The 19,559-nt window shown below is 46.3% G+C and overlaps 1 protein-coding gene across 5 annotated transcripts in view; it reads right to left on the bottom strand.

Moving 5' to 3' along the window:
* The window catches only part of TLN2 (talin 2), a 168,092-nt gene that overhangs the window by 8,680 nt on the left and 139,853 nt on the right, over positions 1–19,559 (bottom strand). For all 5 annotated transcript variants that reach the window (XM_077918925.1, XM_077918928.1, XM_028706935.2 and 2 more), the window contains exons 44-52: positions 18,610–18,756; positions 17,957–18,123; positions 13,600–13,783; positions 12,559–12,684; positions 12,057–12,173; positions 10,598–10,783; positions 9,497–9,604; positions 6,265–6,370; positions 5,376–5,500 (exon numbers count right to left, since the gene is read on the bottom strand). In XM_077918925.1, the coding sequence (XP_077775051.1) occupies positions 5,376–5,500; positions 6,265–6,370; positions 9,497–9,604; positions 10,598–10,783; positions 12,057–12,173; positions 12,559–12,684; positions 13,600–13,783; positions 17,957–18,123; positions 18,610–18,756 (1,266 nt within the window). The remainder of the gene's footprint in view (positions 1–5,375; positions 5,501–6,264; positions 6,371–9,496; positions 9,605–10,597; positions 10,784–12,056; positions 12,174–12,558; positions 12,685–13,599; positions 13,784–17,956; positions 18,124–18,609; positions 18,757–19,559) is intronic.

The following is a 19,559-nucleotide window of genomic DNA, read 5'->3' as shown; positions in this document are numbered from 1 at the left end:
TCGGCAGTTTGAGTCCCTGCGATGGGGTGAGCTCCCGTTGCTCGGTCCCTGCTCCTGCCCACCCAGCAGTTCAAAAGCATGTCAAGTGCAAGTAGATAAATAAGTACCACTCTGGCGGGAAGTTAAACGGTGTTTCCGTGCACTGCTCTGGTTCGCCAGAAGCGGCTTAGTCATGCTGGCCACATGACCTGGAAGCTGTATGCCGGCCAATAAAGCGAGATGAGCGCCGCAACCCCAGAGTTGGTCATGACTGGACCTAATGGTCAGGGGTCCCGTTACCTTTACCTAGTAGGATAAGCTACCAGCATGTAGCCTGTAAGGTGCTGGTGTTCAAGTAGGGGGGGGGGTTGGGATGCTCTGTGGGGCCACAGCCTGACCCAAGAGCAACAGCAATACTACCACATACCAGAATATGGGTGTGTGTTTTTTTAAAAAGTTCCAGAAACACATCTCCAAATGCTTGGGGTAAAGGTTGCTCTGACACCTACTGATGACTATTGCAGCAAGTGATTTGATGGTGTTGGGTGGTGAATCTCCTGCCAGGCTTTGGGTGGTGCAGCTCTGGAGCAGGCATGAGGAACCTGTGGGTCATTCAGAGTGGACTGGCCCAAGTCATTCTGCTGCAGAGGGCAAATTTATTCCAGAAACCAACCAGACTGGCTGCTGAATCTCACTTCAGAACTGGCAGCGGGACACTTGGCACAGCTTCCTCCACTGCACCCAAGGACAGCAGACTTGTTCATGGAGTGCAAGGCGTATGGCAGGGGGTGCAGAGTTCTGTCCGCTCCATGCACCTCAGCAACTGCTGCTTGAGGCAGCTATGTCATTCTACGTAATGGTATGGTCAGCCCTGCCTATGGTTTGTTGATGTACCAGCCCCATCTGTCATGGCTCATGGTCAGGAATGATGGGAGTCCAGAAATGTTCGGAGGGAGACCAGGTTCCTTACATATGTGGTGCAGAGAGGCTGGGAAGGCAAAAGGCCTCAGAAAGAAGGAAGCATAGCCTGAAAGGGCAGAAGGCCAAAGAGGGCAGGAAGGAAGACCCCTTGGAGGGGAAGGTGTGGGACTTGAGGGGTAGAGGGTGCAATTAAAAGATGGGGGAGAGAGGGAAAGAATCATCAGTGGTAAGAGTTGCCTCTGGCCAAGAGCTACCGATACAAGGACATGGTTTGAAATATTCCCCCCCCCCCCCGGAAGCTGAAACAATCACAAACGTGGGGGAATTAATTTGGCTTTTATTATACAGACTCTGAAATAATGGGAAATGAAAATACTATTATGTCAGACCATCTTTCTGTCTCCGTTTTGTTTTTTTTTTGTTTGAATTGCAGGGAAGGGATCTTTTAAACACTTATACTATCTTTCCCCCCAAAAAAACTTCCTCTGTGAAACAGTCACTCGAGGTTGAGGATTAACTTTCAAAAGGAAGGTGGCAGAGATTCTCAGGGTTTTAAAATGGTCCCCCCTGCCCTGCAGTAGACAAACCGTCATTATTATTTTTTGCAATGCATGGGAGCTCATATTTGAATACAGTGGTACCCCGCAAGATGAACGCCTCGCAAGACGGAAAACCCGCTAGACGAAAGGTTTTTCCGTTTTGGAGACGCTTCGCAAAACGAATTTCCCTATGGGCTTCCTTCGCAAGACGAAAGCCCATAGGGAAATCTCCGGGACAGGGCGTCTTGCCCACTGTCCTTGGACCTCCTCCCGCCGCCAGGCTTCGGAAGGCTGCTCTGAAGCTTGGTGGGGGCGGAGAGGTTTTTTAAAAACCCCGGGACAGCGGAGGACTTCTCCGCTGTCCGGGGCGATTTTAAAATGCTGCTGGGCGGCAGCGCTGCCGCCCAGCAGCATTTAAAAAAACCCCGGGACAGCGGGGGACTTCTCCTTTGTCCCGAGGTTTTTTAAAATGCTGGCGGGCGGCAGCGAAGGATTCGCTGCCACCCGCCAGCATTTTAAATTCGCCCCGGACAGCGGAGAAGTCCCCCGCTGTCCCGAGGTTTTTTAAAATGCTGGCGTCTTCCTCTCTCTCCCCCCGGACCCCTTTTGAAGCAAGGGGCGGCAAAGGGGAGAAGCGATCTTCTCCCCGTTGCCGCCCCTTGCTTCAAAAGAGGGGACAGAGGGAAAGGCGCGCGCCTTCCTCTCTCTCCCCCCGGACCCCTTTTGAAGCAAGGGGCGGCAAAGGGGAGAAGCGATCTTCTCCCCGTTGCCGCCCCTTGCTTCAAAAGAGGGGACAGAGGGAAAGGCGCGCGCCTTCCTCTCTCTCCCCCCGGACCCCTTTTGAAGCAAGGGGCGGCAAAGGGGAGAAGCGATCTTCTCCCCTCCGCCCCTTGCTTCAAAAGAGGGGAAGGCTGGCGGGGGGCGAAAATCTTTGTCCCCCCTGGCTGCCTTCCCGGGAGGGCTTTTAAATCGCCCCGGACAGCGGAGAAGTCCTCCGCTGTCCGGGGCGATTTTAAAATGCTGCCGTGGGGGGGGGGAGCAAAGACTTTCGCCCCCCCAGCCTTCTGAAGGCTGACGGGGGGCGAAAATCTTTGTCCCCCCTGCCTGCCTGCCTTTAAAAGCCATCCCGGGGAGAGCGCTGCGTTTCTCCGCTCTCCCGGGAGGGCTTTTAAAGGCAGGCAGGCAGGGGGGACAAAGATTTTCGCCCCCCGCCAGCCTTCAGAAGAGGTCCTGGACCTCTTCTGAAGGCTGGCGGGGGGCGAAAATCTTTGTCCCCCCTGGCTGCCTTCCCGGGAGGGCTTTTAAATCGCCCCGGACAGCGGAGAAGTCCTCCGCTGTCCGGGGCGATTTTAAAATGCTGCCTTGGGGGGGGGGGAGCAAAGACTTTCGCCCCCCCCAGCCTTCAGAAGAGGTCGGGGGACAGATTGTCCCCGGACCTGGTCTGAAGTCGGTTTCCATAGGAACGCATTAATTGATTTTCAATGCATTCCTATGGGAAACCGTGCATCGCAAGACGAAAAACTCGCAAGAAGAAAAAACTTGCGGAACGAATTAATTTCGTCTTGCGAGGCACCACTGTATAGGCTCAGCAGAGATTAGCACACAGAGAAGGCTGAGTTCAGCTTTGTTAAGTCACCCCTGTTATCTGTAAGCTTGCTGCCCTTTACGTGTAGCTCAAGAGCGAAGTCATATTAAGATCTGTTTGGCTGGGCCAGACCAAAGGTACCAGTATCAGCTGCCTGGCCATGATCTGCCATGCGCCCCCAGATGCTTCCAAGCAAGGCAGGTAAGTGATGGATTTCCCTTCTTAGTTCTCCCAGGAGGCGGCACTCAAGGGTCTACTGCCTCTGTATGTGGGGGTTCCAGCAGGCAGTCACAGCTGTTAAACCGTAAAAGGGCCTACTCCTCCACCACAGTTTTTCTTATTCTTTCGGTTTATGTTACAAAACCAACTATGCTACAGAGGCCACCGCTACCACCATGTCAGGTGGCAGGGAGTTCCAAGTCCGCCATCTTCCCACGATGCTTGAAAGAGGGAGCTTGGTTTTCTCCACCGTATGTGTCCTCTGAACCAGATCGAAAGAAGCAGCAGAATCGGCAGGCAGTTCTTCTAAACCTTTAACAAGCCTCTTTGCAAAACTCCGTTTTGCCTCCTGCTACGTTTTCTATATATTTATATATCTCTCATCTAAAAAGTCCCCGGAGACAGAGCGGGACACTGTAGGAATGTTTGATATATAGTTGGACTAAATAACAACCTAATATATCAAACATATCACACAGAGTCCTGCAGAAATAAGGCATCCAGGTTTGGACTCAGCTTGAAATACGGATTAGACTCAACAGCAGGAAGCCACAAGGGGGCTAGATCTCGATAAAACCTTCCCCTGCCCTTCCTCAAACACAGTCCTCCCCCTTCAAATACTGAAGCCAGCAGGGCAAGCTAGATGGGAACCTCAGGGGCAGCAGGCTGCGTGCTTGTGGGAAGGCGGTCTGAAGGGGGCGGCGGGGGGGGGAGGGGCAGCCCATCGCCAGAGCAGAGCATCACTGCCCTCTACCTGCATCCTAGCAGAAATTGTGGAAAGCCATTTATATCCCTATCGCAGAACAGAAAGCAGAGACAAACTGATTTCATTTACTCAACATGAATAACTTCTTATAAGACTTTCATGCCAGGAAGCATCTTGATAAATGAAGAATCGTATCGTAGCACCAACTGGCAATGCAGCAGCCCTACATCACCGCCCCTCCTCTCAACCTTTGACATTCAACAGAGGAGGTGATCCACTGTGATGCAGACTTTGTGCACAACACGAAGTGCAATATAGAGCATAGAATATCCTATATTTCTGCACCGAGAAGTCTGTGATGTGGAAATCATCCCTTTCAAACCAGCATGCCTTTCACCTGATATTTTTACACAATGTATTTAGCGAAGCCTGGGGCACCTGCCTCTGATCACCAGGAAATCCTTCCCAGCCATTCCTCTTGGGTTTTGCCAAATGTTCCCCCCTAAAATGTTCTATGCAAAATTTGTCCCTCAAATCTCTTCTTTATTTTAAGCCTTTGCTGATAATATTGTGAGGATAATCTTTCCTTCTGGAGGGGCCTCGTTTTCTTGATATACTTCCAGGACAGAATGGTTCTCTGGAGTCGCTGGACCACAAGAAGGACCAACTTTGCTAGGGGAGGTTTGAGGAGATGCAAAAAAAGGGAGTCACCCTCGTGCTTAAGATCTTCTGATGCGACCCTACTCCAGACCCCACCTTCTGGATCCAGGGCAGCTGTCTACCAGCTCCATCTGGTACGCAGGCTGAGACCCTACCTGCCCGCGGACTGTCTTGCCAGAGTGGTGCATGCTCTGGTTAACTCCTGCTTGGACTACTGCAATGCGCTCTACGTGGGGCTACCTTTGAAGATGACCTGGAAACTACAACTAATCCAGAATGCGGCAGCTAGACTGGTGACTGGGAGCGGCCGCTAAGACTGTATAACACCGGTCCTGAAAGACCTACATTGGCTCCCAGTATGTTTCCGAGCACAATTCAAAGTGTTGGTGCTGACCTTTAAAGCTCTAAGCGGCCCAGTATACTTGAAGGAGCGTCTCCACCCCCATTGTTCTGCCCAGACACTGAGGTCCAGCGCCGACGGCCTTCTGGCGGTTCCCTCACTGCGAGAAGCAAAGCTACAGGGAACCAGGCAGAGGGCCTTCTCGGTGGTGGCACCCGCCCTGTGGAACGCCCTCCCATCAGATGTCAGACATCTGAAGGCAGCCCTGTTTAGGGAAGTTTTTAATATGTGACATTTTAATGTATTTTTAATCTTTGTTGGAAGCCGCCCAGAGTGGCTGGGGAGACCCAGCCAGATGGGCTGGGTACAAATAATAAATTATTATTATTATTAGTGTGAAGTGAGCTTGCCCTGTCTCTTGCTCACCTTAGGCTTAGCTCTTGGCTTTAGCTGCTCCAACTTCTTTGCAGCAGCTTCAATCGATGCAGCAGCTCCCAGCAACTCTGTCTCGGCAATGACTGTGGGGTCCTCTGGATCCACCCATTCGGTGCCTGCATGGAGTTTTTAAAAAAGAGAACCATCACACCAGTTGCTGTAGCAGCAGAAGCTGGAACAGACCATGGCTCCTGCCACCATGCCCCAAACATAATGTTAGAAGTAAAAAGGAAAAGGTGGAGTCAGGAGGGACATCTCCACCCCCTCCAACCCCCCTCCAGCTTATTAGGGGTTTGGATTGCGCTGTAAGTATCTATGCTGTGTGTCACCTGGTTAAAGAAATATTAGTTGATTAATTGTATGAGGCTGAGTTGAATTGTATGCAAACTTTTTATCACCTTTATGCATTTTCAGTAGTAAATATAGCCGAATCACATGCAAACTTGATTAATTAAAAACAATAATTTTAAAGAAGACACACACATGTGTTGCTTTTAGATGATGCATTTGGTTGTCCTGGCAAGTGCCATCTACACCCCCCCCTCGTGTGTGTGTGTGTGTGTGTGTGTGTGTGTGTGTGTGTGAGAGAGAGAGAGAGAGAGAGAGAGAGAGAGAGAGAGAGTTCTTCTAAAATGCTACTCATAGTTGCCACATTTTATACTTCTGTTAATTGAAAAAAAAACAAACCCCACCCTCAGCCTATCAGAGCAGCCTATCAAAAGTCATTAATCTAAGAGACCAAGCCTTGCAGCCATACTTCTTATTAACCCCTGTGCTTATAAGGCCCTGTGAAATGAATGTGGTTGACAGTAGATTCCTATCTCTGAGCCCAGAAGGTGAGATCATTTGCATGTTATGACAGCAGAGCAGCCAAACTCACCTTTCATTGCTTCGGCTGACTGTATGAGCTCTGTGACAGCACTAGCAACCCTCTTTGACAAGGCAGCCAACTGATGCTTCAGTTCTGGGGTGGGCTTCTGGAGAATCTGGAGGTGCAAATTAGAGTGGAGACTAACATTTTAGTCCTGTGCCAGAAGTCTGTAGATGTTCAATCTTTGTTTGCTACCAAAACAGCAGCTGCTTAGGCACCATCGCTCTTTCTTTTGCAGAACAAGTCCTCCTTCCTGGGTACTTGAGCCCAGCCAATCAGGGCCCATAGAAGCATCGCTACTTCAGCGTCAATTCAGAGTGAGGGCAACCCTTCCTGGAGCAGTTCCTAATTATTTCAAATGGAGCTTCCATCAAAGAAGATCCACTTAGTTGTATTTTCCTAAAAAAGCTCCATATGTTTTAACCTCTCCTTATAAGGAAGGGGGTCCAACCCCCCTTGGATACAACAGCAAGTAAGGTTGTTGAGAGTGAATGAGTAGACCCACAACCTGGGAATCCTGGTATTCTGGGCAAGGGCTTGCCCAGCCCTCACCTCCTAAACTGGCAAGGGAACTCACTGCTAGTTTGGAACATAAGATGCTTTTCTCACCCTACCTGACCTTAGGTATAATTCAATGGCAAATGCCACACATAACTCTAAGCCATGATTTGTTCTAACCAGAGTTTTGTCAACAAACCATAAATTATGTCAGAGATAAGCAAACAAGCTGGGCTTTGTTTCTCCAAAGCTTAGTTCATTTCCCAACAGTCCTTGCCTTGTGCCTCTGTAGCTTCGTGAGAGTCTGGGGTGGGGTGGTGAAACAAACCATGGCTAAGCTGGGTCTGGACACAATGTCAAGCCATTGTTAAAGTGAGATATGGTTTGTAGGTCACTGCAATTTGATGCCAGAAAACGAACCATGGTTAGTCTATTGGACTGAGTTGGGATATTCGAATAAACCACACTTTGGTGAAACCAACCAAGTTATATGTAAACTGAGCAACAGCAATCTCATAAAATGCATTCATATCCTTAAGGTCCAAATCAGTTTTTGGTTATGTCCCAGCACTGAGACAGAAAGGGAAATTATTGAAGGTTGGCTTTAAAAATATCTAGCAAATCCCTTTAGAGCAATCAAGCTCCTGAATATAAATGATTCTGCTGAGTAGGTTCCTGTAATGATATTTAAAAGGTTTCATTCTTCTCACACTGTTTGCCTTTGTTGGTGACACAACAGTGCCTTTTGTTTCTGCTTTATCTCTATTCCAACACATGCCCATTAATTCAATTTAACAAGAAGCTTTACAATACATGTAAAGCAAAATACGAAATACATGGTCCGCTTGTGCTCATCATGGTGCGGGCAATGTAGACGTTTCTATTCAGACGGCTTAATGGCCAAGAGGGAGCTTCTGGCAATTCACTGGCGTGATTGGACTCACAAATTACTTAGATGCAGCTTTTTGGAACCCACACCCTGTATTGCTCAGAGTTAGAATGTCAATGGAAGACCACAATGTTCAGGGAGGGGGAATGGCAGAGGTGACCTTCCTAAGAGATAAGCCAATGTGATCACTTTAGTTGGGAGATTCTGGGTGCCACTGGAGATGGAAGTGGGAGTCAGGCACAGCCAACTCATCAAGTCTATCAGGACCGGCCCAATACATTTTGCCACTTGGGGCAAAACAGAAAATTGTGCCTCCTCTGCTGCTCCTGCCCCTGTCTGCTCCTCCTCTGCCACTGCCTGAGGCTACTAGAGGTTGCTTGGGGAAGCCGTGGAGTGAAGGCAGCAGGGGATAAAAAAGGAGGCTGAGGAGCAGCAGACGGTGGTGGCAGCAGGGGTCCTGCTCTTCCCAGGCAGTGCGTGGGCAACAAATGCAGGAGGCGGTGAATGGTACACTCTTGTGCTCCCTGGATCTGCCACCCCTCCCAGCTGCCCCCAATCTGCCTCAGGTGACAGCCTCACTGAGCCTAATGCGTGGGCCAGTCCTGGAACTTAAACCCTCTGCTGCTGCACAACACCTGGGTTTGTTTTAATAAGGTTTCCTGCACCCATACTAGCTGTTACATGGTGCTACTGTTTGAGGTTTCTTCCCCACGCACCAAAAATATCTTTGGGCAGCCGTGGATCATAGAAATGTAGAAATTGCCCTTACTCTGAGTCAGATCACTGATGTCTAGAACTGCATTTTACCAGCTTGGACTGGTGTTGCCAACTGCAGCCTTATCTGGAGAGGTAATCCATTCTCATCACATTCAGTCTTGACTACTGTAGTGCACTCAACTACTTAGAGACAGTCTAGACATCTTACCAGGTGCAAAATGCAGCCCTTCAAGTCCTGGTAGAGAAAATGTAGTGGGCTGTGTGACACCATTATCACATCAGCTGCATTGGTGGCCACATTTAAAGTGCTGGTTTTAACCTTTAAATCCTTGAATAGTTTGGGTTATTTGAAGGACTACCTGCAATCCTATCAAACTGCCTGAATGTTAAGATGAATGAAGGCCCTCCCTGGCTGCCACCCAGCTAGGTCAGTGAGGAAGAGGGAGTAAGGGAGGCAGTGAGGATGGTCCTACGACTCTGGAACGCACTGATAGCTGACCTCAGAAAAGCTATCACTCTCCAGGCTTTTAGAAACCACCCGAAGACCTCTACCGTTTGAGGTGTCCTTTGTAAGAGTGCTCTTGGGAGTGACTTCTGGCTGATGGCCTTGTTAAAATCTGCTGTAATTTGGTGCTGCTTGTTTTCATATTGTGGCCATTTCTTCTGGAAGCTTTTGTAACTTATCTGTTTTATTACTGTTTCAATTTGCATTTCAAAATTCACTCAAGGTGAATTTTATTCAGGAAAATAGCAAACAAATATTTCAAAGTTAATTAATAAATCAAATTTATAAATAAACAACAAATTTAGAACATTCCCCCCACTCTGACAGGCAGTGGCTCCCCAGCATATGAGACTTTTTCTGTCCCCTGATCCATTTTAATTGGAGATGAAGAGGACCTGGAACCTTCTGCATGCAAAGCAGATGTTCTACCACTTCCTCCCCTGCACAATGTACAAAGATGAGGAAGAACACAATCCTTCCAGGTTGGTACCCTCTGACCAAGAGATGCCGGTCCTTTGCCTCTCACAACAACTCAGGAAATCACAACCACAGCAGTCATCACAAACTAGCCTCAACATACCTTTGCTGTCCTTTGGAAAAGGCATGGAGGGGTTTTCCCCCTTGTCCCTTACCATGAGAACATGTTCCAGCAGCTCCAGGTATCCCAGGGTGCACTCTGTTCCGTAGTGGAGAGCTCTTGTCCGGACATCTTCGCTTACGTCGTGGTGGTACGAAGCTTGCTAAGGATGCAAAAGAACATGCTTAGGCAAGAGAGAGGTAGTGATGACGCTATGTTAAAACTCTTCATTTAACAAGACAACACAATTAAAAAGAAAACCCGGTATCTGAAAACATAACCACTCTAGCAGCACTTGAAAAGGGAAAGCTCTGGCTATAGTCACCTAGTCTTGGGGTAGACATGCATAAGATTGCACAGTCAATAGACAGGTAGATTAAAAAGAGAACCCCGTTTTCTGAAGCAATGTACAGGAACGTTGTCAGTGTTCCCAAAGCAGGCACATACAGAGAGCATCCACTAAAATAATTTAAGAATACTGCTACTAAGTATTTATGTAGCACTTTGGAGTATTCAAAGCACTTTTCACATGTTATCTTGCTGTAATCCAGAGATTTCCAAACTTTTCCTGTTGGTGACACACTTTTCAGACATGCATCATTTCACAACGCAGTAATTCAGTTTTACTAGCAAACCGGAGCTTAAACTAACCCCTTTCCAGCCCCGGGAGGAGCGAGGGGAGCATTTGTGTGACACACCTACACACTGCAGCCGACACACTAACGTGTCACAACACTGTAGAAAGCTCTGTTGCAATCCTTAAATATAATCCTGTAACAAAGTGTTAGCATTATAATTCCCTGGTTGCAATATTAAGTTTAAGATTAAAAATTAAAATCTAAATTAAAATAATGTTATCTCTCTCTCTATATCTATATCTATATCTATATATCTATCTCACCAATGACCTCATTTCAACTTTCAGTCTTAAAAGTAGTAAAAAAACAACCAAAATGGGTCAACAAACAACAAAAACTTATTTTCACTACCAAGGTTATTTAAATACAAATCTGTTTTGCAAGAACAGATTTCATCCTTTCATTCAGGTATTTCCCAGAAAGATCAACCCAAGCAACCCAGACCAACATACCAGTATCAGGAGACATGTTCAAAGAGAAGAGCAAAGCTCCCACCCAGCTCAGCGATGCGTCTGTACCTTGCAAGCTATCAGCATGTCAGCTACAGCTTTGCGGCTCAGGTTGGCTGTGGCAATCACGTCCTCCTGTCGGCATGAGTTCCCAGCTGCTACGGCTTTGGCTGTCGCCATGGTGATGCCTTTCGTCATCCGGATCGATTCTTCAGGTGATGAGTTCTTTTCAGGAATATCTTTTGACTGAAACACCTACAAGCAAGCCCCCAGCCCCAAACATGCTTGGTTTGGAAGGGTTAAACTCTGGCATGGAAACAGCCTCCAAAATGTCAAAAAGCAAGGCATTTAAGTGGAAAACAGCTGGTTTCCCCCCCCCCACCTCAAACAAAATCATCTCCCAGCGAAGAGGTTTATGTTCCTGATATTCTTTGGACAGAACCACACATGCCTCCATTTAGACACAGGAACCAGCCACTTCATTACCCGTCTATTTCACCCTTCTCTTTGCTCCCACTTAAATCTGGTTCCCAGAAGTGGGTCTTCTCTTCCTCCAATGTTAGAGGGCCTACACTACATCCATTCAGCAGTATACCTGACTTACACCCCAACATGATAGCATATAAGGTACCAAGATTGGAATCTCATGTACAGCGGCTGAAGAAAGCCACTCCTAAATCAGAGTAATAGTAGACATGGACCAATGACAGCCTACTATGTCTACTTGCCACCCACAGGATGATGGTTCCAGTTCTATGGACAGAAGGAAGCCAGTCTGCACACTGTAGCAACCAGATTTACAGTATTTCTTTAATGAAATGCTAATGCCTCCCTCCACCCCAACAACTTTGCATAATGATTTATATCAGGGATGGGAAATCTGTGGCACTCCAGATGCTGAGGGACTACAGCTCTCATAATCCCTGACCGCTGACAATGCAGGCTAGAGTTGACTTGCTCACAGACTTCATTTAAAAATAAAATCACAGCCTCTGAAGCAGCCTTTGCTGAGTAGGTGCCTTTTCAATTAGAATTGAGAATGGCCATACAAACAAATTTAGTTACAATAAAACAGCAATTAAGTACAGCAAAAAACATGCAGACATAACTATTTTACAGCATAATCCTATGCATGTCTGCTCAGAAGTTAAGTACCAATGAATTAAATGAGACTTACTTCCAATTAACTGTTCTAGGATTGTAGTTTAAACATTTAAACATTGTGCTGAACACTGCTTTAATTTGCTGGTTGTTTTTATTACTTAAAAAATGGTTATTGATATGTTAATTTTGTAAATTGCCTGGAACTAAATCTGGTGGTGGGGTGCACATATTTTATAATGTAGACATGCACAGCATTGCACTGCAAATTTTACAAAAGCTGAACTGTGCTGTATGAGGACAGAATAGGAGCTGGCCTGAAAAATAGCTGCAGTAATCCTCAGTTTATTTATTTTTAATGCATTGGGTCGGGGACTTGCTTGCTACTTCTAGAGATTTCGCAAGCATCATTATACAAAGCCTTTACCGTGAGTTCTTGCTTGATGTACTCAATCGTAGCCTCAAGCGCTCTTGTCCCTCGCGTAGCTTCATCTTCTACGGCTTTCACAGTCTTCAGGAGTGATGTGACGTTTGTTACCATTACCTGGAAAGTCAGGAGAAGGAAACTGCTCAACTGCCAGCTCTCATCACAGAATGCTCAAGCGGCCATCCTGCCTTTGCCAATTATCCCAACAGTATCAAACTAAGCTTCAATAGACAAGTGGGGAAAACTCAGGAGAAGCAGGCGCAGACCCCAGAACACTCCAAGCAGCCTTTGGAAGGCACAGTCCATAGAATGATTCCTGCCACTCCCCAGAGGAGGAAGAGACGTGGTGGTGATGATAGGTGACTCCCTACTGAGTGTGTGGATGTAATATCAGAGCCTTTGTCTACGACCTTTGAGAGTTCTTGGAGAACAAGTGAGGTCCTTACCGAGCTCAGATGGCCAGGTGTGGAACTTGCAAATGGAAAGCCAACACATTTCTTACCTTTGCTGCTCCCTTGAGCTGGTACATGGATGGGTCATCTGCAGGCTTGCTGGCGGCTCCTTTGGTTGCGCCTATGAGGTCAGACAAGGCCTTTGCCACATCCTTAATAGCATTGATCAGCACAACCTGGAAGGATGGGAAGAAAAGAAAGTTGAGATACTGTGGCACTTTGCAAGCTTCAGAAGAGGTGAAATGTAAGCGGGGTGTACATCTCAAGATGCACACAAATGAACCTGGAAGTGGTACTTCTGTTGTTGTATTCACACAAGCTTCTCAAGCCTTGGCTTCTGTCTGAATTGCTGGTGACTTCATATCCACACTAGTTATAAAATGGTTTCAGGCTCCTTAAGATGTTGCTTTCCTGCTCAGCAAATGTTTTAACGCCAGATCCATTATGGCTGGAGGTACCAGGTGATCATCTGTATATGCAGGAATTGGAGTTGGTGTGTCCCAATATATGACAGTGGCTTTGAATTCATAGAAAGGGGTTCTACTCACACTGAGCCTCAGGTCTCTTCCCAGGCCATGTCTCCCACTGGCCCCAATCCTCACTTTCCTCATGTACTTCTGATGGGATGAAATTTGTCTTTGAAGTACCATAAACCCTCTTGCTTGCCTGGACTGATGATGGAAGTGTGTATGTGTGTGTGTGTGTGTGTCACCTCTGACATTTATGTGGCTGGACTGATGTCTACATCTGTTGCTTCATCCATTTACACCTTTGGCCCTGCCTGCTACTGAACAGCCTGCTGGATCAGGCCAGTGGGCCATCTAGTCCAGCACCCTGTTCTCCCAGTGGCCAACGAGATGCCTGTGTGAAACCCACAAGAGGATTCAAGAACAAGAGCCCTCTCTCCTCCTGCAGTTTCCAGAAGCATTACTGTCTCCAACTATGGAGGCAGAGCATGGCCATCATGGCTAGGAGACATCAACAGCTCTCTCCTCCACTGTCCAGGTCGAAGGTAATACATATATATTTAACTTGGATCAAAAACAGAGCATCTCAGGAAGCTGAAAACTGCCAGCGCTGGACCCTCTCACCTGTGTTTCTGGGTCACCTGATCCCAGGCTGGCTGCTCCCAATTTCACAACCTCGGCTAGTTGAGTGATGGTGCTTGCGGATGACTGTGCTGCTTGAGCAAGCTTCTCCTGGCTTGAGGCAGCCCCAGATACCAACAGCTTTGTGTCTTCAACCAGAGCTTTTGCTGTCTTCAGAATATTTTCCCTGGAAAAAGACAAGAGGGAGGTGGGGTGGGAGAAGACTCAATTGGTACTCATCTGCACTCTTGCAGAGGACCTGCAAGGGCTTTTAAGATAACCTTCCCAAGGAAAAAGTTGCAAAGTTAAGTTTGAGCAGATGGATTTGCTTTCTGAGCTTTGTACAGAAGTTGCAATGACTTCTCCTTTGGGAGGAGACCATTTAAGTGCATGGAATGTGGGAAAAGCTTTGGCTGTGCCAAACCTGGATTGTGCTGTATGTAAAAAGTGTGCAGAACAGGTGGAGAACCTTTGGCTCATCAGCTGCTGCTGAACTACAACTCCCATCATCCTCCCCGACCTTTTGGGCATGCAGATGTTGACAGGAGCAGAGTCCCAACAACATCTGGAGGTGTGCCCCACCATTCTTCTTTGTTGACTAAATAATCTGGTATGAGACACTCTGACATGGACCAAGGAAAGATCTGTATTGCTTCACATCTGAACCATCCATTTAAAGCCCTCTTATACTTCTTTAACAGTCATGGCTCCCCCTCAAGTTTCTGGGAACAGTTCCTGGGAACTGTTGTTTCTTAGGGGTCTTGGTCTCCTAACGAATCTCAGCAATCTTACCAAACTACAGTTCCCAGGATTCCTTCTGGGAAGCCACAGCTGGCATAAGATGGCATAAGAAGGCTTTAAATGGACTGTGTGGATGGTCATTCGATACATACCATATGTTTTGTAAGGAAACAAAACAATGGAGCCAGATGTTATATGAAAGGAACTGGGATCCAGGGGAAGTTTCTGCCGTTTCCCCCTGTGGCCCATCTCATGCTGCTCTGGAGGGCTCTCCAACCCTCTGGAGCAGGTTTTCGAGGAGCAAAAGGGCTTGAGAGTGAAGGGGTGAACAGCGAAATGTGTGGCCTTCCACACTGACTGGTGGGAGTGTTCCGTTACCTCAGAGGATGCTACTGGCCAGCAAAGACTTAGGATGAGATGTGATTGAAATGCCTATACTTGTACCTTATGTCATATTTTGTGCAAAAAATCCCTTGGTGGAGCATTAAAATATTTTAAAGAAAAGGAAGAAAATATAAATGCTGCCCTAGCAGCACCTTAAGTTTGGCAGATGGGCTACTGGTGTTTGACTATTTGTTTACTCCTTAGCCAATTGATCATCAGCCAATTGATTGTGTTGTTTTACACGTAAAATGATAAAGTCCCTCCTGCTGCAATATTCACTAGACTCTACTGTGTCCTTAGCATACTAACTTCATTTGTAGGCTGCCAATAACAAAAACTTTTTCATATGCAACTGTGTCCATTACACCCAGTGGAAGGATGCATAGCAGCCCCCAAGACTTTGCTCACACACTTCAAAGCACATCTTTGCAACTGCAAGGACTAACAGCATGCTCTTAAAATAAGCAAGGTGCTGAGATTCTCAGGAAGCTAAGTCTTATGTCTCTGACAAACTCATGGTTCACAAAATAATAAACTGGTTCTTGAGTGAAATGCTGTAACTTTCAAACAACAGTTTCCAAGATCAATGTAGATTAGCTGGCAGGTGGGTGGGGTGGGGAGTTCTGGCCTGCTTTCTGATATGAAAATGGGTGGAACTAGTAACACAACATTAAAAACCACCAGGTCCCGCCATTTCCCAGCTCATTGCTGTGAGTGTGCTGCCACCGTCTGGTGAATGTGAAGAGTGGGAGAGATTTCACCTGAACTTTGAAGTTGCAGATGTGGGCAGGAAGCATTTTGACAGCAGTGAGAGCATGACCACCCCTCACTGATTCCAAGAGAAGGGGCTGGCCATTTGCTGAGGTTCCATGGGTGCCTGAGCATGGCCAAAGTAGAAAACCCACCACCAAACATTCCTGGAAGACAGGCAGGGAGGCAGGACACTGCTGTGAAGGGCAAAACGGGGTCCTAGCCAATGGACCAGATACTCCAACTAGCAGGACACATCTAAGTTCTGTGAAGAAGAAGACACTGTCCCTGTTATGATATGAGCTCTGAACACCACTGCTTTACTGGTTTATTGAGTTGTGCAAATTCTGTGAGCAACTTTGCATATAGGGAGCCAAGGAGCAGAATGTAGTGACGCCAGAGACATATAAATACTGTTCTCCCCCAAATAGATACAGAACTGCCAAGAGAATAATTCTAAAAGCAGTTCTCTGGAATTATAATGCTCTGTAGGATGAAAATGAGAAGAAACAAACCAAATTATTTTAAGGGATTTCAGCATGACAACAAGAGCTAGAGGCATGTTTCAAACGTCAAAACCAAGGTTCCTGACATTTTGAAAATGCTATTACTGTGATACCTCTAGTTACGGACTTGATCTGTTCCGGGGTGCTGTTTGCACCCCGAAAAGTCCGTAACTAGAGCGCCGCTTCTGCACACACGCAAGCAGCGAAACCCAGAAGTATACACTTCCGGGTTTGCTGTGTTCGTAAGCCGAAAAGACGCAACATGAACCTAACGCAACACAAGGTATGACTGTATTCTGCACTGTGGACCATACACCCCCACACGTGAGCAACAGAATACTAGGCTCATTTCATTGATCAGGTGGTAATTTACAGCCAAGGCACCAGCTGTTCAAGTAGTATAAAAACTCATAAAATATGTGTATGGGGACGACGACCCTAACTTAGGCAAAAGGAGATTAAAACATCTTCCTCGCTTTACTGGTTAAATATACCTCTAGCTTCAGTTTTCTCTAGCCCATATTTATCCTATCCAAAAAACAATGCTGCTGCTAGCCTGATCTTGTTTTGTGCCTGGAAGAGAATCAGTTTATTATTCTGAAACTAGTGGCTTGGAACATGTTTTTCAAAAACAGCAACAAAGCTTTATTGAGTCTTTTTGCATTGAAAAGTAAAATTTAAGAATGATCCAAAAAGCTGAGGAAGTTTCAGAATACCCCAAATGTCTTTCAGGGCTTTCTGTAGAAAGCTTTCATTAAAGTGGAATTATGCATTGAAGGGAAATAAATAGAGAGAATATTTTAGAACTGCCTTTCCTAATAGGTTTTTCAAGCCATTTGCTTATTGGGCTCCTTCCCAAAGAGACTTTTTCATCCCAGACACAATACGGTTTTGTGTCTTTCAGAATCACTATGGATTTATTATTATTTTTGGAGTAAAAGTAATGGAAAGCAATTTGAAAACCAGAGGCACTTTTTCATCAAGGAACTCCTGTTTGGAGCTTGAAACAGACAATGGTTTATAAGAGCTCTGGGAGAGACTTCATTTCTCCTGGCAAATGCAGATGTTTCATCTGTTCCACTTTAGTTTTAGGTTAGACAGGTTTGGAAGGCTTCTGAATAAAAACCTGTACAACTTATTTGATAAATGGAATAGGCCTAAACAATGCGCACAGAGCCATCCTTGAGCATGCTGGCTGGTGCAGATGGGACTTGGGAATCCAACTTCTCAAGAGTCAAAGGCTGGCCACCCTGATATGTACAAAAATCCATGGTAACATATTGGTCTACTCAGAACAAGGTTCGTTTGCACTTCCATATATGCATTTGTGGCAGGCTGCAGTGCCCCAGGGGCAGAGTACAGATTTGCTGTGGGGGTGGGAGTGGGGCAGCTAAACTGAGAGCTAAAGCATGGGGAGGGTGACTGAGCTGAGGTTAAGAGTGGACAGGCCTCACTCTGACCAGGAAGCTTTGAGTTCTTCTACCATTCACTGACTGCATCGTTTCGGTCTAGATGGGATCCCTTTTGAACTCAATTTTTAATTTCTTTTTTTTAATAATATTTTTATTAATTTTCATCAAGAAAAATAGATATACATTACAACTTAATAATTTTTTCCATTTTTGGACTTCCATCAGCCTTTCTGACAATCATCCGAATTGAACATTTTAATTACACATTTCCTAAATTTTCTATTGCCTTTTAACCTACCCTTCCACCCCTGTTTTTCTTTCTTACAATATTTCTTGAGTTTTTACAGAGCTTCTTTAAATGCCACTAACGTTATTTCATTATCACTTATACATCCCCAGTACTCCACTAGTTTCCCCCGAACTCAATTTTTAATTTCATGTCAGAGCACCTTACATCCCCCCTGAAAACTCTTCCAGGATTCCTGCATCCTATGGTTCAGTTTTGCCTCTGACAGCCCTGCCCCCTTTTCACATGCCCCTGGTCTGAAATCCTGCGGCCACACTGACCTGTGGTCTGCAAATGATTCGTTGTTCTCAGCATTCAGCGTTCCAGCCGTGGCGAACATGATGGTGGTGTCCAGGTCAGCGATGATGCCTGAGACGGCGCTGGCAGCGGTGATGCACGCCTGGGTGCCTTTGTTGCCTGCCTGCAGGGCTGACAGAACTAAGGACACCTGTCAAGAGGAACAAGCAAAATCCTACTCAGAGCAGACCCAGTGAAATTAATGAACACAATTAACTTAGGTACGTTCACTTCACTTTCACTAGGGCATAGCTGGACACAACCCATAAGAACAGTAAATAAACAACACTATGGTGTAACCCAGCAGGATGTCATGATAGCAAGAGATTTCAACCTGCCCTTAATATTGAGGAGGTTCCCTTTTAGAAGTCTCTATGGACGCCTTCCAAGTATTTGTGGATGCTTCCAAGCACCCACTATAAAAAGGGGGGCTTGATACCTGACTTAGCAGGTGACAGCAGCATCAGTGGAGGCAAAGTGAGATTACTGGGGTGCTTTGGTGTGGGCAGGCTGCCCCGAACCCTGTTTCTGATCAAGGATTGCTACAACCCTGTCTTAGAAGAGGACATTATTCTCAGTGATGCACAGGGGACCAGGAGGTGTCTAAGCTCACACCACTGAAGTTGGGGGCACCCACCTTCTCGCTGACCGCCCGAGCACACTCTATCAGCTCCCTCTTGGTGTAGCTATCAGTGGGACATATCTGTAGAGCACCAGCCTTCTGGACCAGGAAGATGCAGCTGTGGCCAAGTTCCTGAACCCGCGTTCTGATCTGGAAGCCTATCTGGATAGCCAAGTGGTTGGTGTGGAGAGGAACAGAGTGGAGAAAAAGGAAAAGAAAGTGTTGCAAGTTATTTGTAAAGGAGGTAAAGGCAGCAGTGTTAGGCAAACCTTGGCACACCACTTGGATGCATTTCCCTATTATGGAACAGTTCCTGGACAGGTTTATAAGATACCCTTATGACAAACCTGATGAGTATGATTTGAGGGACAGGGCCTTCTCAGTGGCAGCACCCTTTTTATAGAACTCCCTCCCAGTGCAGATCCAATTGTCTCCCACTTTTAATTGCTTTAGGAGACAACTGAACACTCAAATTATTTTTCCAGGTGTTCAGTACCTAGCATTAGTGGCCCCATCTCTTTAGCAGTTGTACAGTTCTACACTGAGGTTAGAATAATAATAATTCTAATAATAATAATAATAATAATAATAATAATAATAATAATAATAATAATAATAATATCCTGCCAGGCTAAAAGAAGGAATAGGGATGCCATGATGAATGGATAGCAGTCAAAATCAAAGCTGCTGGTCTTCATGGGTCTCTTACCTTCAATTGGTTAACTGCAAGTGCACCAAAAAGTGCGTCTTTCCACAAGTCTGAGAGACTCTAAAGGTTCCTGCTTGCAGAATTGCTATTACTGCTACTTATACCCAGTACTTGAATTACAGAATGGAGGGCAGGTTCAGAGGGCCCCCACACCCTTTCCACTGATTCCCTCTAGCTACTGCTTGTTAGCAGGACATGGGGTACTGCACTTTGATTAAAATTAGCACAGTTTGGTTTGCTTACAGGCCATTTTCCT

The sequence above is a fragment of the Podarcis muralis genome, chromosome 14, assembly GCF_964188315.1.
Source record: "Podarcis muralis chromosome 14, rPodMur119.hap1.1, whole genome shotgun sequence".
In the NCBI taxonomy this organism is placed as follows: domain Eukaryota; kingdom Metazoa; phylum Chordata; class Lepidosauria; order Squamata; family Lacertidae; genus Podarcis; species Podarcis muralis.
This window is presented reverse-complemented; position numbering and strand designations above follow the sequence as displayed.